The sequence below is a fragment of the Cervus elaphus genome, chromosome 2 (genome assembly GCF_910594005.1).
Source record: "Cervus elaphus chromosome 2, mCerEla1.1, whole genome shotgun sequence".
NCBI lineage: Eukaryota > Metazoa > Chordata > Mammalia > Artiodactyla > Cervidae > Cervus > Cervus elaphus.
This window is the reverse complement of record NC_057816.1, coordinates 21,117,731-21,140,797: the sequence shown is the minus strand read 5'-3', so window position 1 is coordinate 21,140,797 and position 23,067 is coordinate 21,117,731. Positions and strand designations below refer to the sequence as shown.

The 23,067-nt window shown below is 44.1% G+C and overlaps 1 protein-coding gene across 5 annotated transcripts; it reads left to right on the top strand.

Annotated features, from left to right (window-relative positions):
* The first annotated feature begins 399 nt into the window (after positions 1-399).
* On the top strand, positions 400-22,825 carry DDX25 (DEAD-box helicase 25). 5 transcript variants are annotated; one of them, XM_043873591.1, is made up of 12 exons: positions 400-500; positions 1,647-1,713; positions 1,953-1,997; positions 2,474-2,609; positions 3,990-4,082; positions 4,168-4,270; positions 5,282-5,396; positions 6,794-6,971; positions 17,527-17,764; positions 19,215-19,377; positions 21,287-21,475; positions 22,551-22,825. In XM_043873591.1, exons 5-12 carry the CDS (start codon positions 4,021-4,023, stop codon positions 22,610-22,612), a joined length of 1,110 nt encoding a protein of 369 aa, XP_043729526.1. In that variant the 5' UTR covers positions 400-500; positions 1,647-1,713; positions 1,953-1,997; positions 2,474-2,609; positions 3,990-4,020; the 3' UTR covers positions 22,613-22,825. The 5 variants fall into 5 exon arrangements, with proteins under 5 accessions (XP_043729526.1, XP_043729536.1, XP_043729543.1 ...); XM_043873601.1 differs by lacking the exon at positions 400-500 and adding an exon at positions 531-1,018; XM_043873608.1 differs by lacking the exon at positions 400-500 and adding an exon at positions 1,032-1,050.
* The last annotated feature ends 242 nt before the right edge of the window (positions 22,826-23,067 follow it).

Here is a 23,067-nt window from a genome sequence, read left to right as displayed (position 1 = left end):
ATGACCGAGATATCTGAGTGACCGAACAAGAACGGGGAGTCTTGCTTCAGCACCACGGAGAGATCATAACTAGGATTTTGCACTTTTTTCTAGAGATGCTGATTGAAATCTCAAGATTCCGGTTAGAAAACTCGAAGAAAAAGATATTCTGCTTCTTTTGTCCAGATGTAGCAGTCATTGGTGCAAGAATCTACCCCTGATTGTGCAGGTGAAGGTGGGAGGTGAAGGTTGTACGAAAGGGGAAACAGTTTTCTCCGCGTTGTTTCAGCACGAGGCACGTATCAGAAGTAAGATGAAAATAAGCCGGTATTTGGAAACATGACAGGTATCGAGTAACAGGGACAGTAGTTAGAATTTGAATAACTTTACTTCCTCTCTGTATCTTTCCCATTTGTCCAGTGAACCTCACTCGGTCTGGCTCCACTTTCCTATGCCATTCACCACTAGCCTTTCTGACATCTTGCAACGTAGCAGCAGAAATTTCGGGGGAAGGCGGACATGTGAGTTTGAAGCGGGGTGCGGGGGTCCTGCCCCACCACCTGGAGAATAGTCTGGGGAGAGGGTGGTGGGGGAGAAGAGGTAGGACTCTCGAATCAGCGCGGAGATTCCTGCCGCTTAGAGTCTCCCACGCGGCTGCTGCCTCAGCAGAGGTCCGCCTAACATTCTAACATTCACCACAGAAGCGCCAGTGCCGGATTTCTAACGCCTGGCGCGCACCTGCGGTCGGGTGAGGAAGCTACCGCCCGCCTCCTCCTCCCCGGACCACGCCCCCCGCCCCTGACTCCTCCCACCTCCCCAGAGCTAGGGCGCCTGCGCGCGGCGGGAGGTGGCTCTCCCCCCGCCCCCCACGCCCCGCCCGGCCCCAAGAAAGCCCATTGGCCGCTGCGTGGGGCCGCGTGCTGCCTCGCGCCTGTGACTGTCGCACGTGCTGGGGCCGGAAGCAGGCGTCGCAGCGATGGCGTCGTTATTTTGGGGAGGCGACGCGGGGGCCGCGGAGAGCGAGCGGCTGAACGGCCACGTAACCGCCACCGAGCCGGGGAGGGCCAGCGGGTGGGAGCTAGAACAGCACTCCGGAGGGCAATGTGCTGGGGAGGGGAAGGGGGAGCCCCGGTAGCGGTTGGAGTCGGGTGTCAGGTGGTAGAGAGGAGCTGTGGCAAGGACTTGGAAGAGGGCCACCGGAAGGGAGACTCCGAGAGGAACAAGACCTTGGGTTGGAAAGGGCAGAATGAAGACGCCTGCGCCGGGAGGGAACGCAGCTGGTGGCCCCAAGTAGACCCCGACTTTCCTATTCTTCCGGTTTGACCTCTGAGCCTCCGCTAACCTTCATCTTCATCTTAGCTACCGACACGCTTTCCGGTCTACTTTCCTTTGCTTGTCCTGTGACCCCCAAGGACCGTCCCATTTAGACAGAGGCTTAGGAAGAGAAATTTCACATGCAGGGGCGGCGGAAAGTCTCCTTCCAATCTTAGGGTAATTCATACAGGAGACCAGTTCCTCAAAGGAATCCATTTATACATGACATTGCAAGAGAAACAGTATTGGGAGGGGGAATCTTCCCTTTCTTCCTTCCAGTCTGTTAGGGGGCAGCACTGGGCTGCTTGATGGTTTGCTTCCTAATATTGATTGAAATTTGTATCTTTCAATAGTTTTCAAACCTCATCCACTCCCAGAAGAACCTTCTGGGTATCAAGAGTGCTACCATCCCAAACACAGGTGAGTGCTGTTAAAGGAGATTGGGCTCAGTTCCTTGAAAAAGTGCTGTTTTCCTCATATCCTAACTTTAGCTCCCTTAACACTGAGGGCCCTCCACTACCTTCCCAGTCTTTTTACCCTCTTCTCTGCTGCTTGACCATTTGTGCATACTGTAGAGTCAGCAAGAGAAACTGGGATAATACGCTAGACGTTTCTGCTTGGCATTTATCTTCACAGTTTTTTTTCTCACATCCTTTTAGATGGTTCTGTTGATAGGATCGAAGAAGATGATGAAGATGATGTAGGTAGGAAATAAATCCATTTGTGGGTATTTACTGGCATTCTGGTTCATGTAATCATGACTTCACAATGTGAATGAATAATATCTTAAGTGGAAAAGAACCATCTTTGCTTCTGTTTTCTTTATGAATAGTGAATGTCAGAAAAAACACTGACTTCAGAGTGGGGATTACCTCTTTAGAGGAAAATTGAAATAGAATATGTAGGAATGGGTTAAGACTTTTCAGGTGGCAAGGACAAAGTAGGTCTGGTGGCAATGGATGTAGGCTTGCTTGAAGATAGAGTCTGGTGTAGGGCAGAGTCTCAGAAACAAAGAATTCTCAGTGCTGTGTCATTCTTTCTAGAACCTTCTTTTAGAAGAAAAATGACAGCAGGAGCAGTTGCTTGATGTACTGAATGGAAGGAAGCAACTTGTTAGATGTCATTCGGGAGGCTTGACTTTTCCCGTGCAATATCCCCTTTTTAATCCTTGCTTTTCTAGTGGATTTGGCAGCTAATTCACTGTTAAACAAGTTAATCCGGCAGTCCTTAGTAGAATCGAGTCACCGGGTTGAAGTCTTACAAAAGGATCCCAGCTCTCCACTCTACTCAGTGAAAACATTTGAAGAGCTTCGGCTGTGAGTATTTGTGCCTTAAGTGTGGGAAAATGCCAGAAAGTGTAGCACAGAACATACTAATATGCTAATAATGAACCCATCAGATTCTCCTTCATGTTTTAATAATCAGCATTCAACTGAGATGTGGACGTTTTGCCTGGAAATAAAATATTGCTCAAAGAGGAACACGAGGCTATCTGAGTTGTACAATGGCTTGAGAACCTTTCTGATGGTAAAATTTTTAACCTTGCTGTGCTATGGGGGATAGCTAAGCCAGACACAGCCACATTGCTACTCTCCATACCAGAATATAGGGCTTCCCTGGTGGCTCAGTGGTAAAGAATCTGCCTGTCAATGCAGGAGACACAGGTTTAATCCCTGGGCTGGGAAGATCCCCTGGAGAAGGACATGGCAACCCTCTCCAGTATTCTTGCCTGGGAAATCCCATGGACAGAGGAGCCTGATGGGCTGCAGTCCAGTCCGTGGGGCCGCAAAAGAGTTGGACGTGGCTTAGCCACTAAACAGCAATAATGATGCCAGAATACAGATAGCAGGAAATTTAGTGGCCCAAATATCCCTTGGGCTAAGTTACAAAGTTTTACCCCTTAACTTTTTGTCTCAAATTGTATGTAAATAACTTTCTCAAATTGGTTTGTATTTCCTAGGGATTTACCATTTGGCATTAAGGAAATGTATTTTAACAGGGAGAGTTACTGATGTGGAGAAATCCAAAATCCTGATGCCCTCTTTCTAAATGGGGAGACACCTACCTATGATGAAAAGTTGGCTGCTAGTAATCTACCAGTTCATCTACCAATTAAACGGATCCAAACTGTGCATGTCACTGTAGTGGAAGTATTCCACTCTACCTCACTTTATTCTCTTCTGAACACTGGTCATGAGACCAGCCCGCCCCCCCACTCCCCAGGAAAGAGGCATTTAAAATACCAGCTTAGAAGAATGAGCTAATGTTGCATCTTCTTCTCCTAGATATAACTGATATAAGAATCACCTAAATTTAATTTTGTCTTCTCTGAAAATTTCAGTTAAAACAGAAGTTTGTTATTGATTAAAAGGAAATAAATGATAAATATCACTTTTCTTCTTGTATGGAAAGCAAAACACTCCTGGAAAATTGTACTTCTCTTAGATGAGTTTTCCCTTTTTTTTCTCTTTGTTCAAGAGAGAGTTCACCTTAAGGTGCTTGGTCTAAGCTAATAACATAACTTATTGCTTTAGTGCTCCAGATGGACAGGCATGATTGTATATGTTTGAGTGTTGAGATTTAGGTATATTATTAATACATTTCATACCCAGTTGCAAAGTGGCCTAATCATGTTTGTATTTCTGAGACTCCTGATGCATCATAGCCTTCAAGTATTTGATTTCTTTTTTTGACAGCAAGGAAGAGTTACTAAAAGGGATCTATGCAATGGGATTTAATAGACCATCCAAAATTCAAGAGATGGCTCTCCCCATGATGCTGGCACATCCGTGAGTTTCCAGGGAAATGGTGTTACAACGTGGTCATTTTTGGCCTCATACTCGGTTGATGCCCAGCGTCTGCTCTTTCCTACAGACCCCAGAACCTCATCGCCCAGAGCCAGTCTGGAACAGGAAAGACAGCTGCCTTTGTCTTGGCAATGCTCAGCAGAGTTAATGCCTTGAACTTGTTTCCACAGGTAAGGAAAGGCTGAGAGAGATGGGAATGCTTGCAGTGCCAGTGGTGTTTTAGTAATGGGCGGTAGTGCTGCCATGCTGTGATGATATTTAGAATAGATGTTCTTTCTTAGAATCATAGGATTATAGGCAGCAGTACAGGGTAGTGACTGAGAGCACAGTCTTCAGAGTTCAACTGGTTCCAATACCAGCCTCTCTACTTAGCAGCTGAAAACCTTAGGAGAGTTAGTGAATCTTTTGGAGTACATTTTCTTGTTAATAAAAGTAACATCTATAAAGGTGTGGATCACAGTTGTCCACTTTGCCCTTGAACCCTGACACCAAGCGCGGTGCTTGCCCTGTAGAAACCACTCTTTAAACATTGGATGAATGGGTATCTGCCTCACAGGATTGTCTTGCAGATTGAGTGAAATAATACACATTTTTAACACGATGCTCAACATAAAGTGCGCATTCAGAAGTGATGGCTGTAAGGCTGTAGATGACCCAGTCCCTCCTACTTAATGCAGAAGGAAGCAGCTTTAGAGAGGGAGAGGTCGCCTGTGAGGGCACAGTTGTCAGAGAGTGGCTGAGCAGGGGCTGGAACTGGAGCCACAGGAGACGCGGGTTCAGTCCCTGGGTCGAGAAGATCCCCTGGAGAAGGAAATGGCAATCCACTCCAGGATTTTTGCCTTGGCAGTGCCGTGGGCTCCAGTCCATGAGGCCAGAAAGAATCCTACCTGACGGAGCACCCCCACATGACGAGCAGACAGGAGGGTGGCTGCTTTACACAGTCGCGTTAGTTTCTGCTGTAGAGCAGCGTGAACCAGCCCCACGTGTACATCCATCCCCTCTCATCTGGATTCCTCCCCGTGTAGGTGACCACAGAGCGCTGATTCCCTGAGCTGTGTAGTGGGTTCTCAGTTATCTATTTCATACGTAATACCACTATCCCGCCACAAAGTTTCATTGTATTTCAGAATTGCATAATGGCCCTTATGAATCTTTCTCCTTCCCCCTTATCTTTCTGCCAGTGCCTCTGCTTGGCTCCTACTTATGAACTGGCTCTGCAAACTGGCCGTGTGGTCGAACGGATGGGGAAATTCTGTGTGGATGTTCAAGTGATGTATGCCATTCGAGGGAATCAAAGTATGTACCAGCGAGCCTGTCCTGGCTGAGATACACCTGTATATATTTAAGTCAACTCTTTTATTTATTTATTTTTAGCCAACTTTTAGGAGAAGGCAGTAGCAACCCACTGCAGTACTGTTGCCTGGTAAAACCCAATGACGGAGGAGTCTGATAGGCTTCAGTCCATGCGGTCACAAAGAGTCGGACACAACTGAGCGACTTCCCTTTCACTTTTCACCTTCATTCATTGGAGAAGGAAATGGCAACCCACTCCAGTGTTCTTGACTGGAGAATCTCAGGGACGGAGGAGCCTGGTAGGCTTGCCGCCTATGGAGTTGCACAGAGTTGGACACGACTGAATGACTTAGCAGCAGCGGCCAACTTTTAAATTTCATCTTTTCTTTTGGCTGAGCCCCGTGACATGTGGGATCTTAGTTCTGTGACAGGGATCACACCTGCACTGCCTGCAGTGAAGTCTTAATGACTGGACTGCCACGGAAGTTACCCTGGCTCATATTTTAGATCCTGACTCCACCAACAATCATGGTATATTAATACCTTCTCTGCTTTCCCACCTCTAAAATGAGGACGTAATGGCACCTGTATCATAGAGTCATTAACTGGAATTTAATGAAATGATAGAGATGAAGCACGGTGTACACCTCCAGCATGTAATGAAGATCCAGTGCCTGTTAGCTGGTCACTCCCACAGCCAGAACAATGGCTCAGTGCTTTTGCCTGTTCTCTTCTGGGAGGCTCACTTGTTTAGTACAGAACAGCTATTACTGTTTTACTTCTTCATGAAAGTGCTACATGCATATAGTTTAAAAAAAGTCTTTAAAACACAGAAAATTCAAAAGTAAAAGTTGTTCTTTCTCATCTTTCAAAAACCTATTTCCAAAGACAACTATGATTTTGTTATCAAATCTGTGGGCTTTTTTGTTTTTGAGTGTTGACAAAAAATGGGAGCATTTTTTTTCATACTGTCCCAAAATGTAAGAATCTTAAACATCTTTTTGTGTCAGTGTGTATAGCCCCACATCCTCCTTTGGACCAGCTGAATAACATTCCATCATTTTTTTCATGGGACCTCTTGATGGACATTGTGGTGGTTCTCCGTTTAGGGAGGGTCTGTAGGCCTTTCACTGCGGTGCCACTTTCCTGCAGGACCATGGAGGTGTTGCAGGCTGGCTTTTTAAATGACTGTGAGGCAGAATCAGTTACTCAGGACTGTTACCATTACTGTAAACCAAGAAACTCAGGGACTTCTCCTAAAACTCTGTAAAATCAGAAACCACAATGACCTTCAGGGTTTGCCCTTGGGGAACCAATAGGAAATGTGTTGCCTGACTCAGAATTCCAGACAGTTAGAGTGGTTTCCAGCTTAGAAGGCCTTCCAACCCTTTTCTCCCTAGTTCCCAGAGGCGCGGACATCACCAAACAGATTGTAATTGGCACTCCTGGGACTGTCCTGGATTGGTGTTTCAAGCGAAAATTAATTGATTTGACTAAGATTCGTGTGTTTGTGCTGGATGAAGCCGATGTGATGATCGACACGCAGGGATTCGCAGACCAAAGCATTCGTATTCAAAGGTAACCTTCACATCCATCCTTTTCATCCTGGATCTTCTGTCCAGATAAGGGATTTCATTTGTCCACTGCTCTTCACTGTCTTTACTGCTTATTCCCCACTTCCTTCTCCTTTAAAGCAGATTGGGTTTTCCTGATTTTCAGGAGCTCAGTGAGCCTTCGACCTGTAATTTCCCACTTCATCTTGTAATCTTGGTTTACTCTTGTGCCCTAGGCTCACAGATGGAATCCATATAGTGGGTCTGCACCAAATTTTGCCAGTAATCTTATATTTGAGCAAAATTCTAAAGAGAATTTATTAAAACCCCATAGTGCTATTGTAAAGACACAGTAACCTGGGGTCATCAGCCTAGTGGTCTAGTCCTGACCTTGCCTGTAAGTTGTTAAGTAAATCTTGTAATTTTGCTAGGCCTCTCTCCCAGGATCCCCATGGGGCTTAAAATTTCAGATTATCAGGCCTAACCTGAACCTTACAGAATCAGAATTTCTGAAGTGGGACTCTCTGTATCACTTATTTTTAAAGTACTTATGGTGATGGTGGTGTAGTCACTAAGTTGTGTCCGACTCTTGCAACCCCGTGGACTGTAGCCCACCAGGCTCCTCTGTCCATGAGATTTTCCAGGCAAGAATACTGGAATGGGTTGTCATTTCCTTCTCCAGGGGATCTTCCTGACCCGGGAATCAAACCCTGGTCTTCTGCATTGCAGGCAGATTCTTTCCCAACTGAGCTACAAGGGACTGTGTTAAAATCAAATAGGATATTGAAAGACTAATAATGAAAACCAGTAATTCCCTGGCCCCAAACCCTAGAGAACACTGTCCATTTGGGCATTAACTGTCATATCTTTAAATAGCAAGCTCGCATTGCTGCTTCTCATTGTATATTGTCTCTTCCGAGGTGGCTCAGTGGTAAGAATCTGCCAGTGTAAGAGACTCGGATCGAACCCTGGGTTGGGAAAATCCCCTCGAGAAGGAAATGGCAACCCACTCCAGTATTCTTGCCTGGGAAATGCTATGGACAGAGAAGCCTGGCGGGCTACAGTTCATGGAGTTGCAAAGAGTTGGACGTGACTGAGCAGCTAAACAACAGCGGACTTCCTATCAGAGAAAGTGGGCATTTAGTCCTTCTATACCACCCCCACGCTCACTTTCCTGTCCCCTCCATGGCCTCTCGGTGGTTTGTCATAAGAGTTTGGTTACATTAATGGTCAGTATTAATATTATTATCACAACACAAGTATTGTTAACTGTGGAGCATTGAATTATTATAATGTGGATCATTGAATTATTATATTATAATATATATAGTATATATAATTATATATATTATATATATATTGAATTATTATATTATATATGTGGGTTTGTTGTTGTTTTGGCTGCACTGGGTCTGTATTGAATTTCATGGACTTTCTCTAGTTGCACTACATCTGCCCCAGGGCTTGCAGGCTCAGTATTCGTGGCTTGTGGGTATGTGGGATCTTAGTTCCCTGACCAGGGATCGATCCGTTGTCCCTCACACTGCAAGGCAGATTCTTAATCACTGGACCACAAGGGAGTCTCTAATTATGTTTTTTTGTGTGTAACTTTTCCCCCTGAAGTTGCCTTTTTCCTTTTTTAGCTACTATCATTATGTAGGAACCTTCAATTTTTTCCCTACCTATTTCATCAGAGGTGTCATATGTCAGTGATATCTCTAGATAGTCAATTCCATCTTACAACTCCATTGGTTTCTTTTTTCCCAGACACTCTCCCACACACACTGCCTCTGGTTCTGGCCTGGACTGGCTGCACACCTGCAGCCAAGGTCATGTCACAGTCCCCCCGTCCTCGTTTACAGCTGTGAGTCTCCCGTCCTGTGGTCCTTTTGCTTGGTTTACTGAATGTGCTGGGACATACAGTCCAGTGACTTCCTGCAAAAGGAGGTGGAGGAAGTCCATTTTCTAGCCCGTGCATGTCTGAAAATGTTTTTATTGTGCCTGTAAATTTGATCTCTCAGTTGGTTTTTTCTGGATGTGGAGTCTTATCCTAGAAAGCTTTCTCCCTATAAATTCAGAAACAGTGTTGAAAACAGAAAACCTGTTGGTTTTTTTTTATTGTTTGTTTTTTTTACTATAGTTAATACTCTGTTTCTGGTATTGCTACTGGAAAGTTTAATGTCATCCTTATCCCCAGACTTTTGTTCTTTCTTCTCTAGAAGATTTTGGAATATTTTTATCCACAGTATAATGAGACTTCTCGGTTGGTTCATAATTTTTTTCTTCATTGTTCAACACAGATAGCATGTGCTTTTCATTTCCAGAATTTGTGTCGACCAGATCTGGGGTAATTTCTTATGTTACTTCTTTCCCTACAGTGACCAACCTTTTAGGAAGCCAACCCTGTCACAGCAGGGAAATACACACACACACACATATATATATCATGTATATATAATAATATAATACAGGAGAACTAATCATGCACATGTGTCATTACTTTACATAAAAATATGTAAAATATATGTTTATTTGAAATTATATATCATTATCTACTTTTCTGTTTAAACAAAACAAACAGTTGAACTAAACTGTGGCAATTGGTAGTAATTCATAGGAGAATTAGTTAAATATGCATGAGAAAAATACAGTAATGTTCGATCTCTGATACAGCAGTATAATCTTATAAAACATGATTGGATGCTTCAATTTTGGAGGCTGTGCTGTTGTATATATTTTTTTCTTTTTGACTCCACCACACAGCTTGTGGGAGTTTAGTTCCCTGACCGGGAATCAATCCTGGCCCTTGGCAGTGAGACCACAGAGTCCTACCCACTGGACCGCCAGGGAAGTCCCTACTGTATATTCTTAAAATACCGAATTACAGAACTTTTTGTGAAGAGACTGTAAATCCATTAGAACTAATTACACCTACTACCTGTATTTAATGACAGAAATAGTAATGACACTTCGCTTTGTGTCTGACAGTGCTGTTGGATGTTTCTCTTTTCCAGTGTCCTTGGGACTCCTTGCAGTCTTCTCTCCTTGTATGTGGCAGTAAAACAGAATATGGTCAAATGTAAAATTCACTTTGATTTGCAGCTCTGCCATCAGTAAGCCCACACTGATTCTTTTTTTAAAAACTTTTTGGAGTGTAGTACACATGCACAGTTCCTCTACAACGTTGTGTTGCTTTCTGCTGTAGAGCATAGTGAATCAGTTATACACATGGCCACTCTCTTTTAGATTCTTTTTCAATATATGTCATTACAGAGTTTTGAGAAAGAAGGTTGATATGTCCCTCGTAGCTCAGTCGGTAAAGAGTCTGCCTGCAGCACAGGAGACCCGGGTTCGATCCCTGGGTCGGGAAGATCCCCGGGAGAAGGAACTGGCAAGCCACTCCAGTATTCTTGCCTGGAGAATCCCATGGACTGAGGAGCTGGGCAGAATACAGTCCATGGGGTTGCAAGAGTCAGACACGACTTCGTGACTAAACCAAAACCATGTGTTATTAACAATCGCAAGAGGGTCCTGGGTGTGAAACACGAAATGACTAGGTGGTGAGGGAAAAGCTCTGGAGTTGGTGCCATTGAGAGAAAGAAGGACGAATGTTTGTTCAGTGTGGAATAGTGGTTGGGAAGGATATGCAAAGATCCAAAGGCAAGTTAAAAGGGTATGTTTATTCAAGGAAATCAAGGAAGAAGAGGGCTGCAGATTAATGAGAAACCAGGGAGACTGACTTCCTTTAGTTGCTGTGGGAGGAACAGTTTAGAGAAGAAGTGAGAATGCTGATTAGGAGGTGCATGGGTGTAGTGTTTAGTATTAGAGTTTCAGTAGTAAAGACAGAAAAATGGAAGCATCTGCGATATACTTTGAGTGAAAATGTACTGACCTGCTAGGAGGGAGAGAGGACTGAATATCAAAGACTCCCAAGTACTTGCTATATGCCACTGGGTAGAAGTATCACTACTCACTGAGGAATCCTCGACGTGTGGCATGAAAGGGGGAGATGATTCAACTCACACATATTACATCTGAGAGTTAAGTGAGCCGTTCTCGTAAAGATGGCAAAAGGGCAGTAAATATGTGACTGTGTAGCTCAGGAGATAAGGCGGAGAAGTCACATTTGAGCAGGGGGAGGGGTGCATGTGGAAGATGACATGGTTTTCTGTGTCAGTCTGACTAGGCTAGGTGGTGTCCAGCTAGCTGATAAAATGTTACTTCGGGGTGCATTTGTGAGGATATTTTCAGAAAAGCTTAGCATTTGAGCCAGTAGACTGGGTAAAGAAGATCACTTTCACCAATGAGGGTGGGCATCATCTAATCCACTGAACAGAACAGAAATGTGGAAGAAGGGCAGATGTGCTCTCTGCTTGAGCCAGGGCAGGCACCCAGAATCCTGGTTCTCAGGCCTTTGGACTCAGACTGAACTTTACCAGACTTTCCTGGTCCTCCCGCTTGCAGACAGTGGACTGTGGGACCTCTGGGTGTCCATAATCACATTAACCAATTCAATCATTCAATCAACCAATCATCAATCCTACTGAATCTGTATCTCTAATACAAATTTTGGTACTGAGAATGGTTCTGCTTAGTCGCTTAGTTGTGTCCTACTCTTTGTGATCCCATGGACTGCAGTCTTCCAGGTTCCTTTGTGCGTGGAGATTCTCCAGGCAAGAATACTAGAGAGGGTTGTCATGCCCTCCTCGAGGGGATATTTCCAATCCAGGAATCGAACCCAGGTCTCCCACCTGCAGGCAGATTCTTTACCAGCTGAGCTACCAGGGAAGCCTGAGAATGGTTTCAGATGAAGAGCATTTTAAAGATGAGTTTTCTGAATCAGTTCTGATGCTTCTGAATTGGCTCTCTAATTTGATTAGATTTAAAGATACTAATGACTATTTCCAGTAGTATAGAGAGCAGTGACAGTCCATGCCAAGATCTGGAAATAGAGATAAGCAGTGTATCTCCACTCAATACTCCTAATCAGCCGCTTTCAAGAAACAAGCATCAGATGACTGTGTCTTTATACTGTGAAACTTTTATGTGGAGATCTAACAATTAAGATTACCTAGTTACTCTCCGTATCAGACAATGTGGTAAAAGGATGACTTCGGGGATTTGAAATTTCCAGCTCAAGAACCACATAAATGACTGGAAGCTTCTACATGTGCCGTGCAGACCTTTAGCTCCTCCTGCAGCTAAGGGCTGATATTGCTGAAAACCAAACACAGAACCTCATACTGTGTATCTACAATTAGAAAAGAATAGGACACTATAAGATGGGATGATAATGTAGGGATGCAGAGCCTCTAAATTCTGAAGAGTCTTCTTTGCTGGTGGAAGAGTCTTCCCATCCCCATAATAATTTAATTCGACCATACTTAATTTCATTATACCCATAGCTTTGATAGTTGCGGTAAATAATACCAAATATGAGACATGTATGCATATACTGCCCTTAAAGAACTGAATCATCTTGGGAGGATAAGAAATACATACTTGGAAAAGTAATAAAATAAGAAGCATGGTGTGAGTACCAGGGCTTAGGATGTAAATAAGAATGATTGGGAATAACATACTTGAGTTGGCCCTTTAAATAGATTTAAAATGAAAGGATTTGAGAACTGAAAGCAATTAACATAATATCTAATGTAATTCCATTTAATAACTGAGAAAACAAACACAGAGAAACTGACTTGTCCCAATTATGATAGCAACTTACTGGGAACAGAATTCTGGTCTCCTGATTCCTGACTTTCGCTGTTTGCTTTGCAACTACTGCCTTTGTGACTGCTAAAAAAAAAAGGAGAGAATGAGAGGTGAGCAAAGAAGGCCCTATGAGTCATATGAGCACTAGGAGAAATGTACATCCTTGGCATACATACATATGGATGATATCATCCGTATCATCAGCATCATATACATTACATATGTCATACATATATAAGCACTAGGAGAAATGTACATCCTTGGCATACATACATATGGATGATGATATCATCCGTATCATCAACATCCTTCACTGCTGATATGTGAATGCTCAGTAAGCAGACTGGTGAAGGGCTCCTATTATGAAGTATCAAAAAGTAAGACTAGAATGGAATGAGCACCTTGGGATGAAAAGATAAGATTAAACCAAACAGAATATTAACAGTCTCAGTCTAGGTATTTTAGATGTTAAATAAGAAATAAAAGTAAGTGCTTTATGAATTTAAAAACAGGTCAGATTCCAAAGGCTGAAAGTAATCAGGGCTGGCTTAGTGGAAGGGATAAATTGGAGATGAACATTCAAGAGGTATAGGATTTGAGAGAAGAGGATAATTTAGATAAGGTAAGGAAATCCTAGGACCTGGAAAAGCAGGCTGAAAAGGCATGATGGCTCAAAATGATGCAGAGTAAGGAAATCCAAAGTTAAACAAACCAAGTAGCTTTGAGGAGAGTGAAGACAGAAGACTAACTAGAAGCTTGAGTAGAGGGTACCTGGGAAATAGGCTGAAAAGGCATAATGGCTCAATGGTGCAGAGTCCCAGGAAGGCTGACTGTACTCTGACAGAGACCACTGCAGGTGCTTAAGCAGAATAACTTGATTAACGTTTTAGACTCATATGGCAATGACATACAGGATGGACTGAGCCAAGAGAATAAAAGGGAAGGCCAAGAGCTATTTTTCTAATAAGAATAATAAGGAATTTTATATACTAAAGAATACTATACAATATTTATATACAGTGAGCTATTATTGCATAGACACTATGCTAGCTTTTCTCATTTAATTCTCACAAAAACCAAATGAAGGAAGTCAAATTATTATCTCCCTCTCCATCTACTGTGCTATACAGTAGGTCCTTATTAGTTATCTGTTCTATACACACACACACAAACACACATATATATGTATATATATATATGAGAAGCCCACAGTGATTTTTGGTATCAGTCCAGTGAGATATCCTCTGAACAAAAGTGCCCAAGCATAGAATACTTAGGAGCTAGTAGCAGTGATTTTTAGACCTATAAGAATTTCCAGCTCCCTCGGAATGTTCTTCCACTGCATCCGCACACTTGTTTTGGTAGACCAACTATTTGTCATTCAGATCCTTTGCATCCATAAATCCATCATCTGGGTCATCCATGCCTAAAATGTCCATCATTTTCAAACACCCCAAAGTTTGTTAGATCTCATCATATGTGAAACCTCTCCTGCTCAGGAAAAAAGATTATAAACCACAGAAGTGACTTAGACTTGTGAAATTCAAAGATGGATTCCTTACAAATTAAGTAAAGAAATGAGAAAGTCCTCAACTTAGCTGGACTTCGGAAGCATTTTATTTCTATAAAAGGAAAAATAAGTCATTTTTTGCTGCAGGTTTTTTTTTTCCCCTTTTGAACTATTTATTTTGTTTGCAGTATAGCCAGTGAACAATATTGTGATAGTTTCAGGTGAACAGCCAGGGGACTCAGTTCAGTGCAGTCGCTCAATCGGTACGACTCTTTGTGACCCCACGTACTGCAGCATGCCAGGCTTCGTGCCAATCACCAACTTTCAGAGCTTACTCAGACTCAGGTCTGTAGAGTCGGTGATGCCATCCAACCATCTCATCCTCTGTCATCCCCTTCTCCTGCCTTTAGTCTTTCGCAGCATCAGAGTCTTTTCCAATGAGTCAGTTCTTCTCATCAGGTGGCCAAATTATGAACTGGTTGGATCTCCTTGCAGTCCAAGGGACTCTCAAAAGTCTTCTCCAACACCACAGTTCAAAAGCAGCAATTCTTCAGCACTCAACTTTCTTTATGGTCCAACTCTCACATCCATACTTGACTCCTGGAAAAACCGTAGCTTTGACTAGACAGACCTTTGTTGGCAAAGTAATGTCTTTGCTTTTTAATATACAGGTATTCATTCTCCAAACCTCCCTCCCATCCAGACTGCTGCAGAACATTGAGCAAAGTTCCATGTGCTGTACAGTAGGTCCTTGTTAGTTCCCCATTTTAAATATTTGCTGTGAGTTTTGTTGCAGCCTTTACAGAACACCAGACAACTTGGGTGTAGTCAGTATACAACATCTTCATTGCGACTTCACTTTCATTTTTCACTTTCATGCGTTGGAGAAGGAAATGGCAACCCACTCCAGTGTTCTTCCCTGGAGAATCCCAGGGACGGAGGAGCCTGGTGGACTGTGATCTGTGGGGTCGCACAGAGTCAGACACGACTGAAGTGACTTAGCAGCAGCAGCAGCAGCATTGGTCATCAGACTGTTTTGGAGATACAGTGTGTTAATTGTGTTTTACTATAATCTCTTTCTCATCCTTAATTTATTTCTAAATTAGAGATGGACATTGTTTTTGTCTCAAGCTTTGAAAATAGACTAACATTTTAAATCCTTTCACTGGCCAGCTACAATGGCTGGCATCTTGTAGAGACACATGCCCAAGGGAGCACACTGCTTCCATTTCTTCACAGAAAGAAATCTTATTGAAATAAAAGAGAAATCTTATAAGGCTTCTGCAAGTTTGACCTAACAAAGAGCCCCAAAACTTTGGTAGTGAACAGCTCAGTATCACAGGGAAGCAAATTGTATGCCTTTTTAGTAGTGTTGTGTACAAAGGCTGCAGACGTTTAGCTGGTAAGGGCTGTTCGTGTTCTTTGGTAAGGAGTTCACAAGTTGAATGGAATCTGCCAGAATTTATATTTGCTCTGTCTGCTGCCCCTGCCGGGGGTTGAACAGAGGCTGGTTTGTGTTTGGATACAACGTCTAGCAACCTTTTGTTTTATATTTTCTGTGTTGTATAAAAACTTCATAGAAGTCAAGATGTTTTTAAGACTCCAGTTTTTAGTTTTTCCTTCCTTTTGTTTAAAATAAATTAAACCACAGCACTGTCCAAAAGAAATACAATGCAAGCCACATGTGTAATTTAAAATTTTCTAATAGCTGCATTAAAAAAATAAACAGGTGAAATTCATGTTATGAAAAAAATCATTTTGTTTAATTTGACATATCAAAATGAGTGTCTTAACAAGTAACCAATGTTTTATCAGTATAAAAATTATTAATGAAATAGTTTGCATTTTTTTGCATACTAAGTCTTCAAAATCCAATGTGTTCTACAGAACACCCCATGGTTCTTTCCCTTAGGTAATTTGTATAAATTTACTTTTTGGAAGGAAATGGCCCCGGTCTTGGGGTACCAGTCCTGGGGCCGTCTTTTTTCAGATGAAAGATTGTAGTAGAACAGATGGCCAATGCAGATTCTCCTCCAGTCTCTTCTCAGTCCCCCACCCCCTGCCAGTCCTTCCTCTGAATTCTCTGGTCTCACAGGTCTTAGACCTCCCAGGGTTCTGAGACATCCACTGCCTTTCCATCAGCATTTCCCTCTGTAGCACACGTATCTTAGCTTCACCCACCTTCTCCATTGTCATGGATTTCCACCTTGCAAAAATATATTGAAATGTCTCTTCCACCCATTTGTCTTCTTGAATTGTTCACGTTTTGTGAGTTCATATCTTCATCCCTTTATAATCACAACAGTGTGATGTGGGGCACTGAGACCGTAACACGTGGAGTCAGTTTCCCACAATCAGCCCGAAATCAGTCCAGTTGTGTGAAAAGCTCCTGGGGATTCAGGTCCCAGGCTTGAAATAATGTTTGGGGCTGAGCTGTATGAACTCTCCTGTTTGCTTTTAGCACAAAGGACTTTTCCTCTTAAGTGCTCTGTTGTCTTCTCAAAGGCAGTGATTTCTCTCTGGTCTCTCTTCTGTTTTTTTGAAAACTAACTTTTTAATTGATGTTTAACGTATGTACAGAGAAATATCCAAATGGTACGTGTACACTGGGTGGATTATCACAGAGAGGCTATGCTCATGGGACAGTGGATCCAATCAAGACCGAGATCTTTCTCAGTGGTGCTCCAGAAGGTGCCCTGCAGGCCCTCTCCTGTCACCAGCCCTCTCTCCTCCTCAGACTTAGCTCTGTCCTAACTGCTGACTCTGTGGGTTCATCTTCACTGTTTTTGAACTGGGGTATCAATTGTCCTGTGTTCAGTGTGGGTTTAGTTTGCATTTTCCATGCAGCAGCATCTTCCCCTTCTGCACCCCTTTTATTTATATCCAGGTCTTCCCATTCCACATAGACTTCATGTGACTGTTCTTCCCCGCTCAGCAGATAGAACATCTGCCGTTGGGTGATGAGCCTCTGTGGCCTTAATCTGCATGGAGCTCGTGTGAGATGATTGCCATAAACGGCCCCTGGACTGACACCCTAGGCTCCATAAGCCATCTCTCCTAAGGAGAAGACAGGCTTGAAAACCCCCAAGCCCTCCAGATCTCTTAGCTTACCTTCACTCTGGAGCCCCATGTGCAGTTTATGCATTTCCCCAAACCCTGGGTGGGAAGGAGGGGCTGACACGTGGCACTCCGCAGCAGGTGTGGTTTTTGTATCCACAACGCCCTTCACAGTGACCCTGGAGTAGGAGCAGGGGCGTGGGGGGCAGCTGATGACCGTGGGCGTCCGGTGCTGGAAGCTGCCCCCTGGAGTGGGACAGGCCTGGCAGTTGATGATGCCCTTTTCCCTTCTCTCTCCCAGAGCTTTACCCTCCAAGTGCCAGATGCTCTTGTTTTCAGCGACCTTTGAAGACTCTGTGTGGCAGTTTGCTGAGCGAATCATTCCTGACCCCAATGTTATCAAGTTACGAAAAGAGGAGCTGACCCTGAACAACATCCGACAGTACTACGTGTTGTGTGAGAACAGGAAAGACAAGTACCAGGCTCTCTGCAACATTTACGGCGGCATCACCATAGGCCAGGCCATCATCTTCTGCCAGGTAACTCCACTGGGACTCGCCTTCCTCCTGCCCAGACTTCCGAGCAGATGGGGGCAGGGGACAGTCAGGTGACTGAGAGCCAGGGAGCCGGGCCCTGTGTTCCACACTGTTTATTCATGATGTCGTTCAATTTTCAGAGCAACTTTGAATAGAGATTACTTGTATTTTATGGGTGACACTGAAGTAATGGAATAGGACTTCAATATGACATGAAACAGAGGTCCTCCTCCTTTTATGTTTATTTAAAAACTTTTTTCTTTTTTGGCTATGCCATGCAACTTGTAGGATCTCAGTTCCCGGACCAGGGATTGAACCTGGGCCATGGCATTGAAAGCCCAGAATCCTAACCACTGGAATTAGGATTAGGGCCTCCAGGGAACTCCCCAGGCATCCTTCTTTTAGAGGGACTGCTTCTAACATGTCCCCATTCAGGTCGATGTTTACTGTGGTATTTTCACAGATACCTTTTATCAGGTTAAGAATGTTCTCTTCGTTTCCAAACTTACTCTGAGCAAGGCAGCCACTCAGTTACTCACTGTTGATAGCCCCTTATTTTTCTTTTCATATTTACTTTTTCCCTCTGACGTTGTTCGTGTTCCTGTTCTTGATTGTATTTTTTCACCACTACATGAACACTGTCAGCTCCATGAGAGCAAAGTCTGTTCCACATACCTCCACGCCCCCATCCTGGAAGAGCCCCGCCCAGCAGTGACTGGCCTTGGAAACACACCTGTAAAGGAAAGTGCAGCCCTGCCACAGACTGGCCATGTAACCCTGGGCAGATCACTTAATGGTTTTACGTTTTAGGTTGATTTTTTAGTTTTTTCAAATGAGCTTAGACACCTACTTCATCAGATCATTATGAAAGCAGATGAGCGTGATGTAAGTAAAGGCTTTTGCAAGGTGCCTGGCACACACAACAACTTAATCATCACTGTTGTCGTTCAGTCACTGAGTCGCATCTGAGTCTTTGCAGACCCATGGACTGTAGCCTGCCAGGCTCATTTATCCATGAAATTTCTCAGGCAAGAATAGTGGAATGGATTGCCATTTCTTTCTCCAGGGGTCTTCCTGACCAAGGCATCAAACCCACATCTCCTGCTCTCTTGCACTGACAGGTGGATCCTTTACCACTGAGCCCGTCATCATTCTTAGGTTACCTCATTTTATCATCTGACCACCACAAGAGGTGGACAGAGCATTTTATTCTCTGTTTCAGGGCTGAGAAGCAGAGCTCTGACAGGTTGAGAGGGTTGTGCCCCTTAGAGGCCCGGGGGCAGGAGAACTCCCTGCCACATTCACAGATCTCTCTAGGCCTGAAAGGAAGGGGGAGCAAAACCCCTCTGCAACCCCCGTGCCCCCAGCTCCCATGCCCTGCAGACGTGAGTGCTGCACACACAGTGAGGCTGCTTCAACTTGGGTGTGGTGCTGGGCTTTGATTTTCCTGCAGACTCGTCGAAATGCCAAATGGTTGACTGTGGAGATGATGCAAGATGGCCACCAGGTGTCTCTGCTGAGCGGAGAGCTAACTGTGGATCAGCGAGCTTCCATCATCCAGAGGTTTCGGGACGGGAAGGAGAAAGTCCTTATAACCACCAACGTCTGCGCTCGAGGTGTGTATGTGTGTATTTAAAGTCAAGTTTATTGAGGTTATCATTTACATGTGATAAAATTCACTCTTTTTAAGGATGTGGTTCAGTGAGTTTTGACAAACGTGTAGTCATGTACCCATCACTATAATCAAAATGCAGAACAACTCCATCTCCCCTCAAAATTTCTCTGTGCTCCTTTGCAATCAGTCTCTGAAATTAATGGCCCCTCACCACTACTGAACCAGATCTCTGCCTCTGTATTTTTGTCTCTTCCAGAATGCCACGTAAGTTAAATCACTCAGTTGGTAGCCTCAGTGTCTGATTTATTTCTCTTGACATCATACTTTGGAATTCATCAGTGTTGTAACATGTATCAGTAGGTCATTCCTTTTCATTGCTGAGTAGTATTCCATTGAATGGGTGTACCGATTCACCAGCTGATGGACATTTGGATTGCTTACAGCTCAGGGCTGTTTTGACTGAAACTGTGATAAACATTCATGTATAGGGGTCATGCAGACGTACATTTTCTTTTCTCTTGAGTAAATACCTAGGAGTAAGATTTCTCAGTCATAGGTCAGTGTATATTTAGCTTTAGAGGCAACTGCAGAACTGTTTTCCAGAATAGCCATGGCATTTTGCATTTCTACCAGCAGTATAGGAGGGTTCTAGTTGTTCTCCATCCCTGTCATAAGTGGTTTTGACACTTTTTCATCTTAACTTTTCCAGGAGATGTATGTGATGTCTTGTGTTTCTTACTTGTGTTCCCTAATGGCTAATGATGTTGGTCATCTCTCAGGTGTTTTTAATTTTAAAACTATTGACTGCTGGGGGAAAAAACCTTTGGTTTTTTTTTTTTTTTTCCAAGCAAAGGGTCTTCCTACTTTCCTCACTTCCCCATTGTATCCTTGCCTATACCACATACTCAAACCCTGTTTCCTAGTTTATTACTGGTTCACCCGACAGAGCTGAAGACCTGCCATGAGGGCTGAGCCTGGCATTTTGGAGGAATAGCCGGAAAAAGAGCCTTCCCTTCGGGAACACACCACCTCCTGACCCTTTAGACCGGCGCTGTCCAATAGAAATGCTTGCACTGATAGAAATCTCCTATTCTCTGCTGTCCAAGCCATAGATAGTAGCTTTTGAGCACTGGGAATGTGGCTAGTGTGGCTGAGGAACTGGATTTTTATTGTGAATTAATTTAAATAGCCTTGTGAAGCTAATGGTTACCATACTATACAGCACATCTGTAGAACCCCAGAGGAAAGGGGGCCCAGATAGCTCCAGAGTCAAAGCACAGTGCAGGGAGGACAAGGATCACGAGCCAGACAGCTTGTTAGTGCTGGGCGTGGAGGTCCCAGGTGAGCCCAGCAGTCTTCCTGGAAACATTAGGTGTGAGAGGTATGGATGGAAGGAGAGAACCCTTGGAAGTCTTGAGTTATTTGTACTTTATCCTGTACGGTTTGGGCAGCCAAGTTCTAAACACAAGTGCTCTGGACATTGCTGTGGCAACCATGGTGAGGATTAGAGGAGTAGGATGTGAGGGACTGGGGAGCCAGTCCAGAAATTATTGTAACAGTTGAGGCCATGGATAAAATTGATGAGAACAGTGGCTGTGGAATGGGGCGGAGCTGGGGCCCTGATGGGGAAGAGAACCTGCAGGGACTTAGCACAGCGGGAGCAGAGAGAGGGGGCTCTCTGGCTTGGTGAGAGCCCCCCCCCCCGCCACACACACACACACTTTGTACATAGTTACACCTCTGTAGAGTTCACTTCTACTGACACTCTTAACCTAGCATCGCAGACATACATACTTACAAACAAATATATGTCAAAGCAGACTTGATTCTAGACTGTCTGTGAAATGAGAATCCTCTCAGCAAATGTGGTTTTTGGATAGCTGGGTCCTCAGGTGTCCTTCCTCTCCCAGGGATTGATGTGAAGCAGATCACGATCGTCGTGAACTTTGACCTCCCTGTGAACCAAGCAGAGGAGCCAGACTACGAGACCTACCTCCACCGCATCGGGCGCACAGGCCGCTTCGGGAAAAAAGGCCTTGCCTTCAACATGATCGAGGTGGATAAGCTGCCTCTACTGAAGAAGATCCAGGACCACTTCAGTGAGTGGCACCCTCACAGTCAGAGCTGTGGACCTGCCCACACTGACAGCGACCGTGTGTCGTCAGTGGGCCTCAGGCTCGGGGTTCATGATACAACAGGATGGGGTGGGAACCAGACAGTAGGAGGTGTCCACTTCTCAGTGTCAGAGCTCCTAACCTGAGACAGGTAGAGAAAGACCTGAAAACCAAGTGGAATTAATATAAGCTCAGATTTCTATTTTATTGCTCGTTCTGGGATCTGAAGCAGATTTCACATCCATAAAGAACCGCCGTAAGTAATGAGATCCTGTAAGATTATATTGTGTCCCCAGCTTCCTTTTTTGTCTACATTTTCCTCTTCCCTGTTGTCCCAGTGACCAACTTGGGCAATCCTAAATCCTGAGTCTTGCTGCTTTCCTCCAGCCCTTCTTCCCCTCATCTAAACAAGACAGGCTCTGATAACCTGCTGGGAAGATGGCTGGGGAGCAGGCAAAGAGGAACCCTCACAGGACTCCAAACGTTATTTTTCACCTTTAGGACAGTGGTACTTATCCTCTGTGGGAAGCAAAGTATACTGTCCCTGGAGGAGTGCACATAGGCACAGATGTGGAATTTGAAATATAATTTTAAAAAGTTTGCTTACTAAGCCATCAAGGGAAGTTGGTTAAGCGCTCCTGTGTTAGAATAACAGAGCAGGGATGGGTGTGGAGAAAGACCCATTGAGATTGCCATTGCTGTGGTGATCAATGCTCCCTGTTGCCATCCAGCAACGTCCCCCCCAGGCATGTACACACCCACTTCACTCCCCGTGAACTCGGCCAGGCCCCTTCCCGGGCTCCCCTCACTGAACTCTGGCCTTTTTTTCTGCCCCAAGGTATATAGACATGTATGTTCTCTTGTCTGGTGCATTTGATGCTGTTGTGGTTGGTGTGAATTGGTTATTTGGAAACCTGCCCGTCCTCACCTAATCTAGAAAATGTTCCTATCTTGAGAATTTCCATATGAGGTGTCACTATCTTTAGAAATGTAGTTGAATGGAGTGAAATTTCATTTGGGCCCTGGGATAAGACTGTTCCATTCTCTTTTGCTTTTTTAGACAGCAGTATTAAGCAACTCGACCCTGAAGACATGGATGAAATTGAAAAGATCGAATATTGAAGAAATAACTTTATCATTTAGCTGTATTTTGGTTTATGTGAGAATGTAGGTTTTGAAGGCAATTTTTTATGTTGAGCCTTTTTCAACATGAAGCTGTTACATATGGCAAAATAAATGTCATGGTAGCCTTGGTTTTAAGACCTGAGGTTTTTTTGAACCAAATTGATGTGACGCAGTTGATTCTTTTGAATAAAAAAGTGAGATAATTTCTTACTCCAGTCTCTTCACAGATAAACATCTTTGCGGGGCTGCTGGGATGTTGTGGGATTTAGTTCATATAAAGCACCTGAGTCGGTCGTGCCACCTGTGAACAGCTCAGGGCGCCACGAGATGGCAGTAGAATGTCACTGTTTTGGCATTTGAGTGGTTGACAAGAGCTGCGCCTCCCACCCCAGGGTCTCGCCCCCACCCTCACCCACTTCGTGCACACACCCCCAGGCACAGACATACACTCT

What these genes read in the sequence shown, in the direction of transcription:
- DDX25 (XM_043873571.1), top strand. Translation starts at nt 1,081, where the DNA reads ATGTGCTGGGGAGGGGAAGGGGGAGCCCCGGTAGCGGTTGGAGTCGGG. An exon ending in CAAAGCATTCGTATTCAAAG is followed by an intron (nt 6,972 to 17,526) that starts GTAACCTTCACA and finishes TCTCTCTCCCAG; the next exon opens with AGCTTTACCCTCCAAGTGCC. An exon ending in AGGCCATCATCTTCTGCCAG is followed by an intron (nt 17,765 to 19,214) that starts GTAACTCCACTG and finishes ATTTTCCTGCAG; the next exon opens with ACTCGTCGAAATGCCAAATG.